Here is a 16,763-nt window from a genome sequence, read left to right as displayed (position 1 = left end):
TATCAAGCAATACCGAAGAAACCCTCTCCCCAATCTCAATGCTCATGCCCCGCTGAAAATGTTTCATCCATGCCTTATTAGCAAGCCCAATTACGGTTACGACTACACCCCTTCAACTTCAAGCTTTTTAATCTGACATTGCAAGTGTATCAATTTACTGCATGGGTTGCTTTGTGTAATAGCAGAGATTCAAAGTACAATGTGAAAAGATGATCTATCAGGCACTAACTATATAATGCTGCTGAGCCTTAATGTATCTCACAAACCATAAATCCACAATTCTGTGCGTCAATCAGTCATTGGGTGAATCTCAAATGTATTTCCTTGATTCCACTTCTCCTCTTTCCTTTCCTCCTTCTCAGAGGGGAGGAACCTCAGATCTTCTGCTCCAATGTGCTTTGGGAAGGAGACGATGAGGGAGGATGTGAGGTATCAAGGAAAACAATTGAGATTCACTCATTGAGTCAATGCAGTACCGGTAGCATCCACTAGATGTCAGTGAAAGACTATCAGTGGATACTGGATACCCCCCAAATCAAATCACCATTACCTGTGTGCTGCCGGTTTATGGCTCATTAAGGAATATTGAACACTCGCAGAGAGTAAAATATTTTCTGGATAAGCCACCTTTGAATTGTGCCTCCACTGCAAGAGACCATTGGAATATAATAGAGGACTATTCTGTTCAATAGATTTCAATTTTGAACACAAAAACAGATTACCCCATAACTACATTACCCATAATGCTGCGGCCCTTCCCCATACCTCTTTGTGATCGTCGTCAGTGATGCGCTTGATCTTGGTGTAGTCCACTGGTAGGTCCCAGCAGTCGGCCTCACTCATCTGGTAGCAGCGGCTGCTGTTTAGCAGGGCCTGGCGCTGGGGGGACATGGGCTGCAGGGGCGTCAGCACCGTGCCACTCCCCTCAGGACCCCCAGGCTGCCCACGGCTCACACTCAGGTCCAGGGTACTGTTGTCATCCACGTCCCCATCAGGACTCTGTCAGAGACAGGGAGATGGAGGGAGGGATGAAGAGAGAAGGGGGAGAGTAAGGTAAATAGAATGAAAGAAAGATGAGAAGGAGAAGAGAGCAAGGGAGCACGATAAATAGATTGTAGGAGGTAAAGAGGAGAGAGAGAATGGAGAGGGTTGATAGAGGGAGAGAAGCAGAGAGAGAAAGCGAGGGAGAGACTAATTACTCCTCCTCTTTGGCCCACTCTGCAGCCCGCACTGTGGTGGAGAGGAGATTAATGTACAACACAGGGAATATCCCCGCGGCTCTCTGATGATGATGATGATGATGATGATGATGATGATGACGATGGTGCACACAGAGACAGACTGCGCCAGAGCAAGACCATGTCCTCACAGAGAGGTCACTCTCTCTTGCCTCTCCACAGGGGGCATGATTACTAGAAAGAGAACGAGAGAGAGAGTGTGAGAGCGCGAGAGAGAGAGCGGCAACTGAAATGCTCATTGATCCATTCCAGACTGTCTTAAAAAGCCAAGGGCTCCAGTCCACCGCGCCCAATGCATCTCTTTGTCTCACAGTGTTAGATACTATACTGCTCTCATGGCTGTGCGTGCCCTGCACCGGGGCTCAAATTAAAAAATATATATTGGTAGCACCGGTGCACCATTGGTAGCATAACATCAAATTTAGGGGCACCAGAAAATACGTTTTTATTGTATCTACTGAGATATAGCCTATGTGAATTCTAGTTACTTCTGAAGCACATGTTGTGCTCTAGATTTAAAAAAATAATAAGGTAACCACGTAAATACATTTGTTGACATAAAGAAAGCTAAAACGTTGATACAAATACTTGTCATTGAAATGAAAAAGTCATTTGGTGGAAAATTAGGTTTCTACATTGTGTAAAAGCACTATTTTCCTATTGAGATGCATTGCATTGAATATTGTGCACTGTCGCTTTAAGAATGTCAAGTTTGTGATGATGACATGCAAGATATCTGACATGTATTCATTGCCATGACCATTGATCTCCTCAAGAAGCTATCCCCTTTCCTTTCTTTCTGTGTCCCCAAATGTTTGGATATACTGGTAAAGTTACCAGGTTGTTAGCTAGCTATTTAATGAGGTAACAAACATGACTGAACAAGGTGTAAAACAAATGCGGCCCGCAAGTAGTTTTAGAAAGGCTCACGACATGGCTTGTGAATGTAAAATATATATATATATATATATATACTGTATATATTTAGGATTTTATTTTTGCAGGGTGATCCCAAATTAAAACTCCAGGTCAAACAGCAAATTATTTTGCCAAATTGGTCGCTCTTTAGAGCAGGCTGTACCCCATAATGCAAGGAATGTGCCACACACAGAATCACAGGATGCCAGGTCAGACTGCATTATTCTGTAATAAGCAAACCAGCAAAGCCTAAATAATATGGCATAGAAAAGCATCTGACACCTAACCTTGTGGATTAGGCCTCTGACTCATTGCTGAATGACTCAGACAAGGGCCCACATTTCACTAGAACTGACTCAGACAAGGGCCCACTTTTCACTAGAACTGACTCAGACAAGGGCCCACTTTTCACTAGAACTGACTCAGACAAAGGCCCACTTTTCACTAGAACTGACTCAGGGTGGCAGTAAGGAAGATATAATATCCATATTTTGTCAGAGATATAATGCAAATGTAGTCTGATAGATTGAAAGAGCAATAAAGAAAGCAGGAAAGATAGGGGCAATAAATAGACTGAAAGGAGAAAGATAGGGGCAATAAATAGACTGAAAGGAGAAAGATAGGGGCAATAAATAAACTGAAAGGAGAAAGATAGGGGCAATAAATAAACTGAAAGGAGAAAGATAGGGGAAATAAATAGACTGAAAGGAGAAAGATAGGGGAAATAAATAGACTGAAAGGAGAAAGATAGGGGAAATAAATAGACTGAAAATGAGAAAGATAGGGGAAAATAAATAGACTGAAAGGAGAAATATAGGGGAAATAAATAGACTGAAAAGGAGAAAGATAGGGGAAATAAATAGACTGAAAGGCAGAAAGATAAGGGAAATAAATAGACTGAAATGAGAAAGATAGGTGCAATAAATAGACTGAAAAGGAGAAAGATAGGGGCAATAAATAGACTGAAAGGAGAAAGACAAGGGAAATAAATAGACTGAAATGCAGAAAAATAGGGGAAATAAATAGACTGAAAGGCAGAAAGATAAGGGAAGTAAATAGACTGAAAGGAGAAAGATAGGGGAAATAAATAGACTGAAAGGAGAAAGATAGGGGCAATAAATAGACTGAAAGGAGAAAGATAGGGGAAATAAATAGACTGAAAGGAGAAAGATAGGGGCAATAAATAGACTGAAAGGAGAAAGATAGGGGAAATAAATAGACTGAAAAGGAGAAAGAGAGGGGAAATAAATAGACTGAAAGGAGAAAGATAGGGGCAATAAATAGACTGAAAAGGAGAAAGATAGGGGCAATAAATAGACTGAAAGGAGAAAGATAGGGGCAATAAATAGACTGAAAGGAGAAAGATAGGGGAAATAAATAGACTGAAAGGAGAAAGATAGGGAAATAAATAGACTGAAAGGAGATAGATAGGGGAAATAAATAGACTGAAAAGGAGAAAGATAAGGGCAATAAATAGACTGAAAGGAGAAAGATAGGGGCAATAAATAGACTGAAAGGAGAAAGATAGGGGGAATAAATAGACTGAAAAGGAGAAAGATAGGGGAAATAAATAGACTGAAAGGAGAAAGATAGGGGAAATAAATTGACTGAAAGGAGAAAGATAGGGGCAATAAATAGACTGAAAGGAGAAAGATAGGGGCAATAAATAGACTGAAAAGTAGAAAGATAGGGAAATAAATAGACTGAAAGGAGATAGATAGGGGAAATAAATAGACTGAAAAGGATAAAGATAGGGGAATAAATAGACTGAAAAGGAGAAAGATAGGGGAAATAAATAGACTGAAAGGAGAAAGATAGGGGAAATAAATTGACTGAAAGGAGAAAGATATGGAAATACATAGACTGAAAGGAGATAGATAGGGGAAATAAATAGACTGAAAAGGAGAAAGATAGGGGAATAAATAGACTGAAAAGGAGAAAGATAGGGGAAATAAATAGACTGAAAGGCAGAAAGATAGGGGCAACAAATAGACTGAAAGGAGAAAGATAGAGGAAATAAATAGACTGAAAAGGAGAAAGATAGGGGAAATAAATAGACTGAAAGGCAGAAAGATAGGGGCAACAAATAGACTGAAAGGAGAAAGATAGGGGAAATAAATAGACTGAAAGGAGAAAGATAGGGGAAATAAATAGACTGAAAGGAGAAAGATAGGGGAAATAAATAGACTGAAAGGAGAAAGATAGGGGAAATAAATAGACTGAAAGGAGAAAGATAGGGGCAATAAATAGACTGAAAATGATAAAGATAGGGGAAATAAATAGACTGAAAAGGAGAAAGATAGGGGAAATAAATAGACTGAAAGGAGAAAGATAGGGGAAATAAATAGACTGAAAAGGAGAAATATAGGGGAAATAAATAGACTGAACGGAGAAAGATAGGGGAAATAAATAGACTGAAAAGGAGAAAGATAGGGGAAATAAATAGACTGAAAGGAGAAAGATAGGGGAAATAAATAGACTGAAAGGAGAAATATAGGGGCAATAAATAGACTGAAAGGAGAAAGATAGGGGAAATAAATAGACTGAAAGGAGAAAGATAGGGGAAATAAATAGACTGAAAATGAGAAAGATAGGGGAAATAAATAGACTGAAAAGGAGAAAGATAGGGGAAATAAATAGACTGAAAGGAGAAAGATAGGGGCAATAAATAGACTGAAAAGGAGAAATATAGGGGAAATAAATAGACTGAAAGGAGAAAGATAGGGGAAATAAATGGACCTAAAGGGAGAAAGATAAGGGAAATAAATAGACTGAAAGGGAGGAAGATAGGGGTGGAGAAAGAGAGCAAGAGCAGTGAGGGAGAAAGAGGGACAGAAAAGGAGGGCGGAAAGACAGAGTGAGAGAAGGGAAGAGAGGCTCAGAGAAAGAGAGAGAGAGATAAAGAGAGAGAGAGATAAAGAGAGAGAAGGGCTGTTGGACAGAGAGAGAGAGAGAGAAGAAAAGCAAGAGAGAGCTACGCAACGCCCCAGAGGCGGAGCTGGAGCCTGCCGGGTGAGTGTGAGCATGAGTCTGGGGCGTAGTCCTCCCTACCTGGGAGAGGAGATCCTGGGGCTTGCCTCCCAGGCCGTGGGGCATCTCCCTGCAGCGCGTGGACAGGTTGAGGATGGCCGTGGCGGCCATGTGGGCAGCCTCCATGTCGTGTGTGTAGTCGAAGCTGCTCTTACTGCAGGTGCTGCTGGCGCTGCTGCCGCCCCCTCCCCCTCCGCAGCTCAGACTGCTGCTGCTGGGAGCGTAGCTGCTCGTCGTGCTGCTGGCTGGGCTCTTACAGTAGCGCTTGGCTGCAGGGAGGGAGCACACCATACAGATCATACACAGACATATAGACACACATACGGTATACACATACAGTGCAGCCATCAGGGACAAGACATCATCCATGCACACACACACACATACAGTACACAGATAAAGTCACACAGATTTACGCTGAAGGCCAGATTTTGGTCCCGCCAATTTAAAAAAATTCAGAGATGTATAGAAAGACATGAAATATAGAAAAATTTTAAGAATATATATATCTATATATACACATTCTGTATATATAGATATAGATAGAAAGATAGGTAGATAGCTCATTTCTAACACCTACAGAGAAGTCTTCCAGTGGATGGTTTGCTCCACGGTGAATGCTGTACCAGAGCAAATGATTGTGCTCTTGGTTGGAGAACGAGGCGAGGGAGACAGAGATGGAGAGCGCGAGGAGAGTGCTAGGAGGGAGAGAGAGAGCAACGAGCGAGAGGGATGGGAGCGGTGCGACAAGTGAATACGGGCTTCACAGTAAGGGCTTGTAGGCAGCAGAGTGTGTGAGCGAGCGGGGGAAACCAGAAACCTGCCCTAAAAGCATCTCCACGCTATGGGGAGAGAGAAAAACCTTGCATCCAGCAGCTCGAACATGCATCAGGGCCAAGGAAATGTGCTGTGTTCTATATTTATCTCCAATCCAGATTGGGGTTGTTCCATCTAATATGAACTGTGCCATGCAGTATCAAATTGATGGAGATTAAATATAGCCTCAAAAATGGGGTTTTAGGAATACACATTTCAATAGTTTCTTTGCATTGTATATGTGTTGCATAGAGTTATTCAACACATTTACCTCATTGTCTTAGCAGTGCTCTAGAACCGGGGAGTAATGTTTGTGTTCCTGTCTGTGTTTGTGCATGCGAGTGTGTGTGCAAGCGTGAGTGTGCATAGGCAGTCATTCCCTACCATCATATGCCTTAGACGAGAAGTCCCGTCCTTGGGGCTTGGGGACCAGGCTTCTCTTCCCCCCACCGTAGACGTGTTGCTGGCTGTCGTAGCCTTGGCCGTAGTCGAAGCTGGTCTTGGAGTACTTCTCCAGCTCCTTGGCCAGGTTGGAGCGCGGCGTGCTGGTGGAGACGTTATTTTTGTAACCGTACTGTGGGATCTCCAGCTGTTTCACAAAGCACATTGGCCTGGAAGATAACCATGGACAGGGGGGGGCGTGTTTGTGTACACGCGGTGAGAGCGGTCTGACTGTCTGACTGCATGGTGTACGTCCTCACTGAACCACTAGGGGGACTTCATTTGTAAGAGCAAAATCATGAGAGCTACCACGGTCGGCTATGTCCTGTCTATTGTATGTAGAATGTACATGATGTTACCGTATGTTCTCCCTTTCTACGTCTATATGAGGTATGAGAGATTGATGCAGGTCAGAGGTTACATTCACGGCTACCAGGAATGCACTGGGATGAGCGGGGAGGCTGGGGGAGTGGTGGTCATGTGATGAGGGTGTGAGTGAGTACCTCAGCACACGGTCTGAAGCCTGGTTGGACTTGGGGCCCCCGTCACATGGGATGTGCTTCTCCTGGACTTTAACCATCTTCTCTGCAGCAGCGATGGGGCACCCCGAGAGACTGCAACAGCATTCGCAAAACAGAGTGAGGCCTAATTGGCCAGAGCACACACACACACCACACCACACCACACCACACCACACCACACCACACCACACCACACACACACACACACACACACACACACACACACACACACACACACACACACACACACACACACACACACACACACACACACACACACACACACACACACACACACACACACACACACACACACACAGACAGACAGACAGACAGACAAACATCACTTGCACAGACATGTATCCCCCCCCCCACTACCTACACAGTCTGCCTCACCGATAACAGACACATCCAGTCAATCATCTAAATTTGGCTTTGATTTAAACAGAATTGCAAATGTTTTGCTATACGATGGGGCCCCACATATGAATTATGTATTTGCTATGGCCTAGTTCTTAATTGCAAAGCCGGAGCTTTGCAGATACATGTTATTGGCTGCCTGGGCAAGAGGGGCTGCTGAGCTTCAGAGAGATCCTCTTAGCTATATACCTCAGTCTTTTCAGGCATTCTGGGTAGGCACAGTGGGGAGAACTGATTCACCACAATGCCAGCTACTGTACGGCCTCACCTCTCCCCCTCTTGCTTCCTCATCCTCTATTTTCTCCTCGTTTTATTCCCCTTTCTCCCTCACATTTGCACCTCTTACAGTATATGAGAGTAGTTTTTCAAACAAAACTGGACTCAGTGGTAGACGTAACATAGTAAATGTAAATCCGGGACACTCCAACTAGTATGATATGTTAAGTTTTGAATGGTATGTATTAATTAGTGGATGTCCATCATCCATTTTGTATGATACGTTACGGATTCCAATTGGTACAATACGTAAAGAATTGCAATTTGTACATCATGTTACGAATTTGCTAAACATTTAATATGTTACGAATTCCAATTTGTTGTGGCTAACGTTAGCTAGGTGGCTATTGCTAACATTAGCTAGGTGCTAATGTTAGCTGGCTAAAGGTTACGGGTTAAAGTTAGGGTTAAGGTTAAGGTTAGGAGTTCGGTTAACGGATAAAGGTTAGGGTTAGGGAAAGGGTTAGCTAACATGCTAAGTAGTTGCAAACTAGCTAAAAAGTAGTAAGTAATTGCAAAGTTGCTAATTAGCTACAATGCTAAAGTTACCTGTGATCAGAATTGAACACGCAACCTTTGGGTTGCTAGACGTTTGCGTTATACGCCCACCCATCCGGCACGACCAACCATCCTACTATAGTTTTGCCTTAAGTAACCTTCTGTCTTATGTAACCATACCAAACGTAACATATCATACTAATTTGATTTGATTTACGTTTACTATGTTACGTCTAGTTTATGAGACCAGGCTGTTCATACACATACAAATCAGTTGTTCTCACAAACCGTTGCTGCTTTTGTGTGTGAGACAAATGTGGTGCCGGGGGCCTCTCCTAATCATTTCATATCCATGCGTGAAATAAAAATGTTATACGGCCAGCCCCGTAACACACACACACACACACACACACACACACACACACACACACACACACACACACACACACACACACACACACACACACACACACACACACACACACACACACACACACACACACACACACACACACACACACACACACACACACACACTCGCATACAGACACACGCATTTCAAAGTGTCAGAGAAATCTGTGAGGACCATGTGACAACCTGACAGAAGGACTGCTGTCAGTATCATAGTTTCCATGACAACAGCGAGGAGGAGAGAAACGAGAGACACAAAAGCTATACATCTCCAGTTTTTTTCTCCATTTTGTTATGCACTGCTCCCCAACACTCCTAATGACTACACAGTGTGTGTGTGTGCCAGTCCCACAAGATGTGTTCTATATAACATGGCCTACAGTAACTGTGGGTGGAGAGGGAGGTGTGTGTTTGTGTGCGTGCTTGTGTGTGTGTGTGCATTGTGTATTCATAGTGTATGCCTTGTGTGTGATATTGTCTGCGTACCTACATAATGTACAGTGCCTTTAGAAAGTATTCACACCAGTTGACCTTTTCCATGTTTTGTTGTGCTACAGACGGAATAAAAAATATATAAAAAATGTCATTGACCTACACACGAAGTGGAATTATGTTTTTCGAAATGTTTACAAATGAATAACAAATGAAAAGACCACACACATACGATTATCTGTAAGGTCCCTCAGTCGAGCAGTGAATTAATTACATTTTGGATCAATATACCCAGTCACTACAAAGATACAGGCGTCCTTCCTAACTCAGTTGCCGGAGAGGAAGGAAACCGCTTAGTCATTTCACCATGAGGCCAATGGTCACTTTAAAACTGTTACAGTTAGTTTAATGACTGTGATAGGAGAAAACTGAGGATGGATCAACAACATCGTAGTTAATCAACAATACTAACCTAATTGACACAGAGAAAAGAAGGAAGCCTGAATAAAACATGCTTCAAATGCACTTCTCGACTGAGGGACCTTACAGAACATTTTATGTGTGTGGTACAGAGATGGGATAGTCATTCAAAAACCACTATTATTGCACACAGAGTGAGTCTATGCAACTTATTATGAGACCATTTTTACTCCTGTACTTATTTAGGCTTTTCATTTCTAATTGATTAGTAAAAAAAAATGCTATTTTTTTTATTACACTTCGACATTATGGGGTATTATGTCTAGATCAGTGACACAAAGTCTCAATTCAGGCTGTAACACAACAAAATGTGTAAAAGTCAAGGGGTGTGAATACTGAAGGCACTGTACCTGCTGACAATAGATTCCTGACCCTGAGACACACCGTACCTAGTGGCAGACTCCTATGGCACCCCCACATATACCAGTTTTGAATACTTTTTTCTCTTTCTTAGATCCTGGATAGAGATACCGTTTTTATTATTATGTTCTATCAGACTATACATTGATTCCACTATTTTATTTTGTATTTTCTCTCCCAGTGCATGCTCTGCCTGCTTGCCAGCCACTCACCTGCGGTGGGAGTTCCTGTTGCTATTGACATGGCCACGCCCCGAGCAGCCAGGAGTAGGGCACTTTAGAACATTTTCATACATTGCAAGAACTTAGGACAGACAGGGAGAGGTGAGAGACAGCAAGGGGTTAGGAGCACCCAGAGTCAGTGGTTATTGTTCAACTATTATTAGGTAGTGAGCAGAGAAAGTGGCATGCACTGTTAACATGTAATGTTGATGCTCATGCAGGCAGCAGAAAAAGAATGGATTCAATCAACCAGCATTCAGAGGTAGTCGGGCATGTTGTTAGTCATTCGGCAGAATCTTGATCGACCAATCAGATGGGATTGAAAACGGTATCTAGGCAGACGTTAGCTGTACTAACTAATGTTACAAAGTACATTATGTCCTTTACTGAAGCAGAGTTAGAGGTACGTCTGGTTCACATAAGTAGTCTCACAAAGCGATGTGCATGCCATTAGGTATCTGATCTATGGAGGAGACATTACTTTGCATGCAGGCATGAACAGTGATCAAGCAAGGTGAAAGCAAAGAAAGTGAGCGCGGCCCCATGCTGATCGGAAGACGACCTCATGTGTCAACCCAACACGAGAACCATTGAAGGGCAATTACTGGAAAAGAGTTACCCAGAAACTCAACAGAAAATGAGATCCAACTAAAAAATGCAGGCGATGGGAGGGCAATGCTCAATCCAATCTCCCCAAGCAGGACATAAGACGTTTTCAATGGGACTTACTCTCTGGTGGCACCCTGTCCTTGTGGGGGCAGCCTGACAGGCTCCTGTGGTGGGGGTAGAGACCCGTGACGTGGCCTGTCCCATCGCAGCCCGGGGTCGGACACTTACTCTCCTTCTTGTCCCCTCTTGCAGAATCTACCAAGAAGAACAATATTGGGGTTTTAAAAATTCATCTCACTATCTAGGTGAGCATTGCATCCAGGGTACTACAGTATGTCACCGCTATTAATCCCATTACACTGTTGTTTAATTTACTGCATTTAGAGTGTCATAAATTCATATCGGTTTTTAACAGTATTATCCCCCCAAATTGGCCCTAGTAGTTAGGAGGTGGTACGAAGCAAACACTTAGAAAAAAAAGTATCTAGAACCTAAAAGGGTTCTTCGGCTGTCCCCATAGGACAACCCTTTAAATAACCCTTTTTGGTTCCAGGAATAACCCCTTTGGGTTCCATGTAGAACCCTTTCCACAGAGGGTTCTACATGGAACCCAAACGGGTTCTACCAGGAACCAAAAAGGGTTCTACCTGGAGACAGCCGAAAAACCCTTTGAAAAACTTTTTTTCTAAGAGTGCAGACTACTCTCACCTGTTTAACATGTAATTGCAAGCCCCCTCACCCCCACACTCTCACATAGGAAAATTGGTGCAATAGTTCAATCCCAACACCCCAGAAATGCAATTTCATATTTCATAAAAAAATGTACACGCTGTGGCGATAACACAGAATGACTAAGCCTGTGTGAAACTGGCTTATCAGTAGCTCTCCCATATGTATATCTGGAGCTCGCTATCGCCCCCATCTCCACCAATCGTCAATGGTGCCCCCAAGGACAAGGCACAAACCCAACCACGTTGAGTACAGAATGTGTGTATAAGCATTGTCCCAAAATGTTTTTATTCTGAAATACTAATCAGTAGTCCCGACCCCATGGCAACAGTAGAAAAAAGGCCATAGTCCCTTCCTTTGATGATGAAGACTTTGAATTTAAAATGATTCATTGAGGATAGATTTTTATAATGCTATTATGGCTATTGGAAAAAACAAAATAGCATGTCGACAGATCTTTAGGGTCCTACCAGAGCCTTATACACATAGTATAGCCAGCTATATGTTCTCGAGACTGAAATTATGCATACTAATCCTATTCCTTGAGAATTCCCCCCACTAGCTTCCTATGCTAATGGAAGATAATTACATACCATTACAGTACATATCTGTGATAACCGACGATGGGTGGTCCTTATTAATAGTAATTTGAATCGTGCCATTCAACGGTCTGTGGCTACTGATGGCAAGACGTGTTGTTGGAGACTTAGAACAATGGGCAGAATTATCTAGAGAAATGACTTCAAATGGCTTTGGATTTCAACTACTAAAATGTCACCGTGGGTTCAACCAGAGCAGACCAGTATCTGCAGTTTTTCACTTTTAGATCAACGTCCATTGTGTCCATTGGAATGTCACTCAAAACACAGCATCACAATCCAACAATCATGAACGCCATGTGCCACCGCCACCCCCCTGGTGCTAACGTAATGACCCTGTCTGAAACGCTACCCACTGATCTGCTTTGAAGCTTTCTTATGGGTTAATAAATGCACACACAGAGACGGGACGACTCACTCCCACAGGCGGTGGGGGTGTGTATCAGAGTGGATTTAAAAGAAATAGGCCGTGGATGGAATCCCGCAGATGAGATTTGCTGTCCTAACGGGCCTTGCAGATTGCCATTACTCATGCCTGACAAGCCAAGCCTCTGATGTTAGCATGCCGGCCTATTTAACAACATAAGCTTGCAGTCGATGCTGCTGCTGCCACTGCGATATGCAGCGTTGAGACCAGCCAGGGGAAATGTGTCCGTCTACTCCCAGCGAGGAGCTGAACTACTGGGCAGGGGTCAAGCAAACGTCCAATGTTATTAGATTCATGAGCGAAATAAGACGTCAGTTACACTGCTTGATGTTACGTAAGTCTGTTACTGTGGGGCCTGTTGGTGCCTGCTGAAACACTATCAGTAGGCCAGGGCCTGTTAGCCTTTGAGTGTTAATTAAATATAGAGGCGGTCCAGTTTGACTGAAATGCAGTTAGCACTGTGTGGATCATCAATACTGTACACAACAGGGTGAGGATACTAGCTGACATGTCGTGAATGGGTGTGTTGAGATTTTCAGGGAGTGGTTACCTTTAGGGTAGTATGCTCTCTTTGACCCATCGTGGTGCATTCTGGACTTGCGCTCCTCCGCCCCGCTGCTCTGTCTGGGGCTGTGCTCGCCGTGGTGGTGGTGATGATGATTGTCCCTTCGGGCCACCATATGATGTCCCTCCGAGGCCATGCGGTCCCTCATGACCTTGGCTCGCTCGGACTCCATGGCGATGGCCTTCTCCAGCAGGGACAGGTTGCCTTTGGTCATGTCGAAGGCCTCGTCCGAGCGGTCCGAGGCCACCGATGTGGTGTCCTCGTCCCCGTCCTGGTGGCAGCTGGCCGAGTAGCCCCCCCTGGAGGCCGGGCTCAGCTGCTCCTCCAGCTTCATCAGGTTGACCATGTCTGAGTAGCTGCGCTCCAGGGACCCACGCTCGTCTGGCTGCTGGCCCTCCTGGCAGCTTTCGTACCTGGGTAGGTGGTGGGCTTGAGCCGGAGGCTGGTGCTGAGCCTGGTGGTGATGGTGGACGGTTTGATGCTGCAGGTGGTGATGGGACTGGTTAGGGTGGTGGTTCTGATGGGCCTGGTGGTGTTGCAGGCCGGGGTGTCCAAGGCGGTCGGAAGGCGACGTCTCGCTCAGCTTGCGGGCCAGGTCGAAGCACTGGTTCCTCAGACACTCCAGACTGCTGAGGCACACCTCCTCCTCGCTCTCCTCAGCCTGACCCCTGACGCCATGGTGGTGGGGTCGCCCATTGGGATGCCTGCCATCCTCCAAACCGGCGCCTTCTGGGTAGCCATCATCGGGGAGCACAGCGCCGTGGCCCTGCGCCAACAGCTTGAGCGAATCCACCGTCTCCCTGACCACGTCGCTGTCCAGATCCACGCTCAGCTTGCCCTTCCTGCCCCCGCCGCGCTCGTTGCCCTCTTCGTCATCATCATCGTCATCATCGTCCTCGCCGGCGCTGTTGGAGGAGTTGCTGTTCATCTCTGACTCGGTCATGGCCTGGTAGGCGGCGTCCTCGGCGATCTTCCCCAGGTTGAGAAGGGACTTGGCCACCAGCTCATCATAGTTTTCATACTCTTCACCATTAGGGCCGACGTTAGGGCCAGGGGCGCTGTTGTTGATGTTATCCTTCTGTCCCGTAGGGTGATGCTTTGATTGTCCGCCATTTTTGTGCCGGTTCTCTGTGGTCAGGAAAGGAAGGATAGACCTTTCAGCCCTTACTATAGTTGGGTAGATGAAGAACTAGCCCGTCATAGTTTAATTCTTTGGGATATTAATATAATATTCAACATTTTTCAAAAACATTTATGCCAGTTATGTGATGTTTACTGACTACTAAGCCCTTAAATGGCCTCAATGTATTAATGTATATTGGTTTGGATATTAATGATCACATTGAATTGATTATGTTAGAGAGATTTAAAGGACAATCTGCAGTTGCTACGTCCGTTTTTGGACTTATGTCTTAATATAACTTAGAAAATGCCTCATGAGCTTAGTTCAACTGCCGTACACCATCCGAATCCAAAATATAACCTTGTTTTACTCCAATGATTGTAAACAAAGTAAATGTAAACAAACACTGTGTAGTCTTAAAACATGGTTAAAAGTATAATTTTGATATCGTGGATGTTCAGTCCTTGCATCTTTAGCTCTGCATTTGAGAGTGGTTACATTACACCAACCCCATCCCTCAGCTTTTTACTGAAACAGTGTCAGGGAGGACCCTTTGTTATTGTTTCAACTGCTGATTGCCCCTTTAATACTTTGATGTTGTAGACAGGGTTCTAAAAAAAACAAACATGACTGAACAAGATGTAAAACAAATGGTTAACAACCCGCGAATAGTTTTTGAACGCTCGCGACATGGTTTATGAGTGTAAAATGCAGGCCCCCCAAAAAAACATTGCGGCAGTAATATGGGTCAGATCTTTTGAACTGTTTAGACTAGAAACGAGCAGTTTTCGCTGTAGAAATTGTGCAAGTATGACGCTAACGAATCTGCGCCCAGGTAACAATAGTACAGGGAAGCCTTATCATTAAAAATGACATATATATATATGTAGAGAGAGAGAGAGAGAGAGAGAGAGAATTTTGGGAGGGACTAGTGCTCCCAAACTAAAACCGCAGGTCATATAGCAAAATATTTTGTATTTCTAAACTGGTCGCACTTTAGAGACCTGGTTGTAAATCATATATTTGGCCAGTCATTGCCTGTATACAATCCCTCAAATAAATCCAAAGTATATAGTATGACTAATGAACCAAATGCTTTCTACTTCTTCCATTCTTCACAAAACATACAATCCAGAGCCATGTAACACCCTCACCTAATACGTTCCAGTGTTGATTTTAGGGACAGCGGCAAATGAGACAGCGGGAAGGAATGAGAGAGACGTATGAGGTGTTCTGATTCGGGAGCCCAAAATATCCTCGAGAGAAGCCATTTCCATGGGAGGAAAGGGGGGGGGGGGGGAGACTGAGCACATGTGACACGTCCGCTGAGACGGGGGTGTGTGGGAGGGGAGAGGGGAAGGGGAGTTAAATAACTCAGAGAGCTCCTCTCGCCATTGCTCTTGAAGGCACTGTCAGAAACGATTGAGGACACGCAGAGGGAGCGAGAGCGAGGGAGAGGGCTGATGGAGGGAGAGCAGGCACATCTGGTACACTGAAGGTAGAGGACCTCTTACTACACCCCCCTCTCCTCCTGAGGACCCTATTGGCCACATGTTCCCAGATTGACCATCATGCCTCTCTCCCTCCACCCTGACAGTCCCATTTCAACAACTCAATTCTCTCTGGGATATTATGCCTCCATCTCTCCATGATTGGGTATGGCTCTCACTGGCCACATCAAAGGTGCATCGCGTTGATAAGAAGTATATCCTAGACTCAGGGATGTAATTTCAAGTGGCAGCTTATTAGTGTAGCAAATATCTCCCAGCTCCACCCAACACTATTACCCTCTTATTTCCCCAGAAACAGAACATTGGAAACATGGACTCACCTGGCTCATGGTGACTCTGGACCTCTTCTTCCTCCTCCTCCTCTTCTTCCTCCTCATGTTCATCTTCGTCACCCTCCTCCTCCTGTTCCTCTTCCTCTTGCTCCTCCCCTTCCTCTTGCTCTTCATCATCCCCATCATCTGCTTCCTCATCTTCCTCTATCCCTTCCTCCACCTGTTCCACCTCCACTGGCCCTGCTACCTCCATCTCCACCTCATCCTCCTCCTCATCTGCCTCTTCTCCTTCCTCCTCTTCCTCACCTAGCTCCCCGTTATCCTCAGAAAATCCTTCCTCCTCTATCTCTTCTACCTCTTCCCCCTCCTCCCCTTCCTCCTCTTCTCCTTCCTCCTGAATCTCCCCATCTACCTCCCCCTGCTCCTTCTCCTCTCCCTCGTCCATGGGTTCAGGCTCATAGGAGGGGAACATGGCAGCAGGGTTCAGCTCTGGGTCGGTAGGGGTTAAGTAGGGCCTCCTCTTGGGGGAAGGCTCCAGAGGCTGTTTCTCCTGGGTCTTCCTTTTCTTGGCCAGGGGGCAGCCATAGACACTATACACAAGACATGAGAGGAATAGAGATGTGTTCAATGGTCTTAGTAAGGTAAGTGTTCTATATCTAGAGATATATAGATAACTAGAAATGTAGAGATATCTAGATACCGTGATGCCGTATATTGGCAGGTATATTGAAGGTAAATTACATGATTTCTGTTTCATGTTACAATGCAATAGTATTGTGATGACGTCAATCATTGCATAATGTCAACTAAACAAGAACGGAAATACATATTTCCAAACCAATTTTACATACTGTAATTTTGGGAAA

At 44.5% G+C, this 16,763-nt stretch overlaps 1 protein-coding gene across 7 annotated transcripts in view; it reads right to left on the bottom strand.

Moving 5' to 3' along the window:
• myt1la (myelin transcription factor 1-like, a) overlaps positions 1 to 16,763 on the bottom strand; it is a 53,011-nt gene that overhangs the window by 9,089 nt on the left and 27,159 nt on the right. For 6 of the 7 annotated variants that reach the window (XM_055872320.1, XM_055872322.1, XM_055872321.1 and 3 more), the window contains exons 6-13: positions 15,946 to 16,487; positions 12,977 to 14,119; positions 10,792 to 10,926; positions 10,054 to 10,144; positions 6,947 to 7,057; positions 6,387 to 6,613; positions 5,208 to 5,455; positions 766 to 999 (exon numbers count right to left, since the gene is read on the bottom strand). In XM_055872320.1, coding sequence (XP_055728295.1) covers positions 766 to 999; positions 5,208 to 5,455; positions 6,387 to 6,613; positions 6,947 to 7,057; positions 10,054 to 10,144; positions 10,792 to 10,926; positions 12,977 to 14,119; positions 15,946 to 16,487 — 2,731 coding nt within the window. The remainder of the gene's footprint in view (positions 1 to 765; positions 1,000 to 5,207; positions 5,456 to 6,386; positions 6,614 to 6,946; positions 7,058 to 10,053; positions 10,145 to 10,791; positions 10,927 to 12,976; positions 14,120 to 15,945; positions 16,488 to 16,763) is intronic. The other variant, XM_055872324.1, reaches the window with a different exon arrangement.

Source organism: Salvelinus fontinalis, chromosome 20, assembly GCF_029448725.1.
Source record: "Salvelinus fontinalis isolate EN_2023a chromosome 20, ASM2944872v1, whole genome shotgun sequence".
In the NCBI taxonomy this organism is placed as follows: Eukaryota; Metazoa; Chordata; class Actinopteri; order Salmoniformes; family Salmonidae; genus Salvelinus; species Salvelinus fontinalis.
Note: the sequence above shows the minus strand (reverse complement) of the source record. Positions and strands in the feature narration are given on the sequence as shown.